General features: G+C 42.1%; 1 protein-coding gene across 1 annotated transcript; it reads right to left on the bottom strand.

Moving 5' to 3' along the window:
• Nucleotides 1-3147: 3147 nt before the first annotated feature.
• Nucleotides 3148-6482, bottom strand: tmem37 (transmembrane protein 37). The gene is made up of 2 exons (XM_071513130.1): nt 6314-6482; nt 3148-4525 (listed from the first exon to the last, which is right to left on the bottom strand). Exons 1-2 carry the CDS (start codon nt 6332-6334, stop codon nt 3863-3865), a joined length of 684 nt encoding a protein of 227 aa, XP_071369231.1. The 5' UTR covers nt 6335-6482; the 3' UTR covers nt 3148-3862.
• Nucleotides 6483-7284: the final 802 nt, after the last annotated feature.

Genomic DNA, 7284 nt, shown 5'->3' with positions numbered 1-7284 from the left:
CGTACCGTTTTTAGCCTTCAACCCGGAAGTCATTGCTAAAAACCTTGAAATACAGCTCACAAAGACATAGTTTCCATTTTAAAAATCACTAACTGTTACCACGAAAATTCAGGCTGTTGCAGTTATTACCAAATCAAATTCAAATGGGAACAAATTCTTCATTACGCCAGGGACTATTTTCAGTGCTACAAAACTACTTTCCTGAGATCGCAAACTGTTTACAGCCGGCTTATTAAGTTGTTTGAGGAAAAAGTCGGCCGGCCCGCTGCATCGTGATGATGAAATATGTTGCCCAGAGCAACGGCATGGCTCTTTGACATGTTTTTAATTGTTTTTTTAATACAATGGAGTTCTATGGCTGCTGGGACATGGCTTCATTGGGCACCGGCTACATGGACGAGACTTGTTGGCAAAACAAATTAATTGCTGATTTTGTTATTTTCATAGGATTTGTTGAGGGTAAGCAATGCATTAAAAAACACCAGCCTTATCCTTTAAGTCGAGCACAAGCCAGTTTCAAGACCAGGATGAGTTGAGTTTGAGTCAAGACCACGTCCAAAGGGGGTCAAGAAGACCAAGTTGTATTCCTATTCAAGACCAAAATAGGTGATAAACAGTCTTTTCAAATGTCAAAATAATTCTAGTTTCTTAATGATCACCCCAAACGAGAGAGAGACAGAGAGCGATAAGGGTTTTCCTGAAGTAATCATACACACGACAACACAGTGGTTTGTAAAACGTGGTACGTCTTCAGAAATCTAATCCTCAAGGCACAAATAAATCACGCGACGCATTTCAACCACGGAGGGTCTTCTCCAGGCTGTTTCTTAAGGGTCAACAGAGACATAGATCTCTCTGCAGGAGCTCAATACTAAATCCTTTAACATCCAACTAATCAATGCATAGAAGTTTGGGGACCATTAGATCCACAGGTTTCTACAGGTGGAATCCCCTAAATTGCTTGTAGTGCTGGGGAGAAAATGAACCGAAGATCAGTAAAAATATACATTTTTATAGGAAGGATTCAAGTCAACGTCCAGTAACAGCTGAGACCAAGACAAGTCCAAGACAGAAAGTTGTCTCTCAAAAACAGTTAAAGGAATAGTTCACCCAAAAATGAAAATCCTGTCATCATCTCCTCCCCCTCATGCCAGTTGAAACACAGGTGAAGTTTGTCCATATAACACACAGGGAGGCTGCAGCACAACTCCATAGCAGCCTTCTCCAAAACAACTGAAGTCAGTGGGGACCAGTTCTTCAGAGTTCCAAAAAGACCTACAGTATATTTACACCATCATTTAGTGCAAATCTGAACTACAGCTGATCGATTAGCAACAAATAATGGTGTATAGGTCTTTCTATTCACAGTGTGATTGTTTGGCTGTTTTTGTTTTGGAGCTCTAAAGAACTGGTCCCCATTGACTTCAGTTGTTTTGGAGAAGGCTGCTACCAAGTTGTGCTGCAGCCTCCCTGTGTGTTATATGGACTAACAAATTTCACCTGTGTTTCATTTGGCATGAGGGGGAGGAGATGATGACAGGATTTTCAGCAGCCTTCTCCAAAACAACTGAAGTCAATGGGGACCTGTTCTTTAGAGTTCCAAAACAAAAACAGACAAACAATCACACTGTGAATAGAAAGACCTATACACCATTATTTGTTGCAAATCAGTCAGCTGTAGTTAAGATTTGCACTAAATGATGGTGTAAATATACTGTAGGTCTTTTTGGAACTCTGAAGAACTGGTCCCCACTGACTTCAGTTGTTTTGGAGAAGGCTGCTATGGAGTTGTGCTGCAGCCTCCCTGTGTGTTATATGGACAAACTTCACCTGAGTTTCACCTGGCATGAGGGGGAGGAGATGATGACAGGATTTAAATTTTTGGGTGAACTATTCCTTTAAAACATGATGCAAACACACCAGTGAATGAGAAACCCATCTGCTCTTGTCAATTGTAAAATTTTACAGGAAAAGTATAATAGTGCACTTGTTGGCTTTGTGTTATTTATTGACTCACTAGTGTGTCTATTGTATTGATGTTTAACCATGATATGTTTTGCTTGAATTGTGTATAAGTTAGTAGTTAGTTTAATTTTAGTTGCCAAGAGAGATGTGTGAACTTGATGATAATAAACACTGCACCACAGTCATAACCAGCCAAATATGTGTTGTTATGAGAACAGTGTGCATTCTTTAAAGCGTTTTGGCGGTCCCAAGTGGCAGCAGGGATAACTGGATTTTCTACTGTTTCAAGGACTTCATTACCCAGAAGTCTTGTAACATGGCATCAGTAAACTGTGCCCTCCTCAGTCATAAATTTCTTGGGTGGAAAGTTCAGTCATGTTATCTAGATGGAACGCTCGCTCGCTGCTGTTTAGGAGTACGTTTTGTATTTCACATTTAGTTTGGATTTGTCAACTTCAAATACATGTCCCAAACTAGAGACATGGCTGTCTGGAAATGGCACTTATTGAGTGTAGGTGTCCTAAATTTACATAAGAATCAAACAAAATCACACCGATGTAATAGTCTACTGATAATGAATAGGACTACAGGACAGAGGAGAGATACTTCTATTGCCAAGCCTTCTCTTATCAATTGACCTTCAATCTTTGTCCTTATTATGTAAATGTGCACAGAAAAAATAAGTCATTGTGCAGGTGATAACTGTATCAGAAAAAGGAAATGATAAACCACCTTCTCTCCCTCTGTCTCTCTCTCACACACACACACAGTGTGACAATTTTCATTTGAATGAAAATGTTCCACCTTGAAAAGCCAGCTACCTAAATTAAGTATTTATAATAAGCCAATAAGTAGTCTGCTTGTCACTTCAATATTTAAAATTGAACATTGGGACAGAAACATCATGCTGAAACATCCTGAAAGTCACCAACCAACTTGACTATTTTAGCAGCAAACTAGATGCTTTGTCCCAATCATCATGGGTTACATACCAAAGTGGCAGAACAGACAAACTTACCAGCTACAGACAAAATTTACCAGTCAATTTTGTGTGGTAGCTGGTGTACTTTGTCACCGTCTTCTGTCGCAACGAGGATAAGAAAGATTCAAAGCACCTGGACAAAATGTAAAGATTTAGGTTTTATTTGAACTCTTAAGGAACATAATATTTGAAACAGTGCAGTCAGTCCAATAAAGACAATAGTTTATGTACAAAGAAAGTGCTGTAGGAAAGTTTTCACATTTGAATATAGCACAGAACACAGACATGCCCTTAGGTAGTCTATCACCATTAACGTTAATGATCCATGAGTAGAGATGTTCATTACTGTCCATTGCACTAATGTCTATTGATGGCTACTCTCTATCAACCAAAAGTCAAGGGAGAACTAGGAAGTGACCCCTCAACACTGACTTGGAGTCAGCATCCCTGACCTCCATTCTTATTCTTTCCCATATGGTGAGCAATTATTGTAAATCTGACCCCGGATCAGTGTCTAGAAGCCAGTTCAGCCAACAGCAATTTGCTAACTTTGCTGTTTCTAAAAACAACTTTTCAGAACATTTTTATCTTTCAGCATGCATATGTCCACAAGAGTTTATGAACAGGCAACCACCACTGGAACAGCTTCACCTTTTCACTCCCCTGCAGCTGGTAGGGATTCAGTGTCACCGGGGATTGAACCAATTTAAGGACGTCTCCCTAATCACTACGCCACCCTGCTCACGAACTGAGATGGAGCTATGCATGCTAAAAAAAATGCCAATAATCAACCAAAGCAAAATATCACTTTAACCATTAGTTAAGAACTTATAAAACTGACCCAGATCAACTTCTAGGAAGAACTTCAACTCACTCCCATGCGCCTCAGGTCTTGTTTTATCAGAAGCATCACCCCTAGCATTTCCCCAGGATGCCACTAGGCGGAGCTGGCGCTTTCATATGATGGATGTGGCGGGCTGCCATTCCATTGAGGAAGAAGAGGAAGACTGCAGTGAACTGGCACCAGAAGGCGAGGGTGAAGCCCATCGGCGACGCAAACCCCCGGAGCAGAGCCACGAACGCGACGACGCCCGACGCAGACATGGACGCCGCCACCAGCACCAGGACCGAGCCCAGGACCCATCGGCGAGCCGCGTCCCGGCCCTCGCTCACCTGGGACATCACCTGGAGCTCCAGACCGAAGATGGCGGCTACCACGGCCAGGGAGACCACAAAGCGACACAGGCCCAGCCCCACCTCCACCCCAGTCACCCCAGACTGACCCAGCTGGGTGGTGCAGTTAGGGACGCCTGGCTTTCTCAGATCCCCGGCTGCTGTCCTGGCATCGCGACCGACCGAAACGGCGCTCGCTCCGGTCTCCATGTTGCCTGCCTCCGTGTTGCAGAAGTGCCACAGGCCAAACACGCGTCCGCCGGAGGTCTGAAGCCAGTTGCCGTCACACACGGCTATGGAGGAGAGGACGACGGACAGGGCCGTGCACAGGATGATCAGGCTGCGGACCAGGACTTCTAGGAAGTGGGGGCGGGGTTTCCTCTGTGGTGAAGAGCATCCCTTGACCTAGATGGACATGGAGGATTCAAGACACTGGCATTATCTTCTTGCATTAAAAAAAAAACATAATTTAAAACCTTCCTCTACCCATTCACATTTGTTTTCTGCAAGGGTGCATTCACACCAAGCATGTTTGGAGAGGTTTATGCGAACTGAACACCAGAGAAGGTAAATTGCAGGTAAAGAGTGCAGACAAGTCCATCATGTTTAGCTAGTTACAGACAGGGAATCAGATTTGTTTTGACTCCCCTCTGCTGCCAAAATCACGGGATGACCACGAAACCAAACTATAGATGTGATCATATCGGTATATGCAAGAGGTTCAAGAGGGAAGAGATTAATCTCAGTAAGAGCTGCCAAATGATCTCTATTCATCAAAATAAAGTTCAGCAGGGGGACACACATGTTCCTCTTTCAATTGGCAGTAAGCAGTTAATTCATCCACTTTCCCCTGTGAATCAATGGTTTGCTTGCAAAGCATACTAATATTCACATATTGTTGGTGAAATCACTTATGAGGGCATTTAGAAAGGCAGTCCTGCTGTTAAATTCTCTTGATCTAGGACACAGTCTGCAGGTTTTCATTCCAACTAACTACAGCAGCTGATTTCACTGATTAACCCCCCTCTCTGGTTGGGGTGGTACAGAAAAACTGGTTGGACGCCACTGATCGAGGAGGAACTGGTCAAGAAAGCAAACATGAACATTTGTATGTAAGTTGTTGACAAACATTATTCAACACAGATCCAACATAGGCTCTGATGCCCCCAATGAGTGCAACAATACAGATCTATGAAAAGAAAACGTCAATAAATCTCCTTGAGACACACTTCCTCTTTCAGACCTTGATAAACTCACACTCACCAGAAAAGCGTGGTAAACGCTTAACATCTAAATTAATGGAGTTGCAGCAGCAAGCATCAAATTTAGTCCGTTTTGGTCATTTTAACTAAAACACTGCTAAGTTACAGGCAATAACCCAATACTGCTTTATGCAGCAGGAAAAACACTTAAGGGCGTTTTGTGAATGCTTCCTCATGTCGTGCAGGAAAAAATACAACATCCTTGTTGTGATTGCAGCACGAAAGTAAACATTTTGGTATAGGGCAGTGTCAGTGTCAGTGTTTCTCAAGGTGGGGTCCGGGGACCACCAGGGGTCCTGGAGGGGGTTCCAGGGCGTCCCCAGCAAATCAATGAATTGTTAAACTTCAGCATTATTTCATTTACAATAAGTTAACACAGTTAGAGAATGTAGAAGAATGACTGTTTTGATCATAGTTTCACTGTTATCTCTCTACCTACAATACAGACAGTCATGGAATTCTGGACAAAATCAAATCTAACAATAAAAATATTTTCAGATTTCGGTCAGAGAGACAAAATCTCATCAAATGGGGGTCTGTGGCCCTAATGTGGACTAAATTAGGGGTCGTTGATATGAAAAAGGCTGAGAATCACTGGTCTTTGTAATGAAACGTTATGTCTTTCACCAGGCTTTTGCACTCAGGGAGAGAATGTATCAGAACAAAACTAATTATGCTGCTGTGAGCTAAAACACTACAACATGCAGTTATAACTCCCATTACCAGACCGTTTACATGCAAATTTATCTTGGGCCAACTAATGTAGACTTTTTAAATTAAAAAAAAAAACCCGTTTCCCATCGCACATCCCCCTACGGTTTGGTTTGAATAAGTTTGAATATCAATTTGTGCTGCAAATGTGAAAACCAGTTTTGCGGTTATTAGCATTACAAGGTCGTACAGTTATGAAATTAGAAGTAAATCGGCTTACCTTGACACTGATCGCAGTCATGGTGTCTGTAGAGAGTGTGACCGGAGTCCAGTTATAAAGTCAAAAGTTCAGGGAAAACGTCTGGCATCAGTGTATGATTAACAAACACTTCAAGACAATGAAAGTCCCTCCGGAGAGAATAAGCGGCTGAAACCGCTCCTTTCCTTTCTTCCTGTCGGTCCTTGGCCAAATCTGTGGGAAAGAGTTTGTTTTTATGCTTATAAAAGGTCTAGACGCGGTACAATGAGCGGTAACCAGGGGAAGGAGACCAGGAGAAGAAGTATTTGAGGTTTCAGACGGCCTGTGGTGACATCTCGCGTTCAATAAAATGTATTGCCAATTAAAAAGTAGACACCAACTTCCCACGTAAAGTAAAGCCCAGAAGTCAATAATTTATAAAAGGAAAATAATATACCCCCATTTGATGAGATTTTGTCTCTCAGACCCAAATCTGAGAATATTTTCAATTGTTAGATATGATTTTAAGCAGAATTCCATGACTGTCTGTATTGTAGGTAGAGAGATAACAGTGAAACTATGATCAAAACAGTCACTCTCCTACATTCTCTAATTGTGTTAACTTCTTGTAAATTAAATAATGGTGAAGTTTAACAATTCATCAGTTTGCTGGGGACCCCCTGGAAGCCCCTCAAGGACCCCTGGTGGGCCCCCGACCCTACGTTGAGAACCACTGGTATAGCCTACACCGAGGTAAGTAGTTTTAAAGTGAGGGAAGTTATGAGGATATTCTTTTAGGAAAAAAATAATTAATGATGGTTGCTGACTGGAGGTTATAGATTTTTGGTTGGATGTTTATAATAATCATGCTGAACTGAATGTTGAAGTTGGACTGAACCCAAAGCAGGGGAGAAAAATACTCAAATGGTCCGTTTCTGCATATCAAGGACCCAAAAAAAGATGCATGATAGAGCACAGGCCCCCACTCTTCAGAGAATTTATATGAGATGACT

Source organism: Centroberyx affinis, unplaced genomic scaffold (genome assembly GCF_046629955.1).
Source record: "Centroberyx affinis isolate AG114_WGS23_722 - 3 ecotype Tasmania unplaced genomic scaffold, CSIRO-AGI_Caff_v1 ptg006788l_1, whole genome shotgun sequence".
NCBI classification, from domain to species: Eukaryota; Metazoa; Chordata; class Actinopteri; order Beryciformes; family Berycidae; genus Centroberyx; species Centroberyx affinis.
The sequence above is the reverse complement of the archived record's forward strand: the minus strand, read 5'-3'. Positions and strand labels throughout refer to the sequence as shown.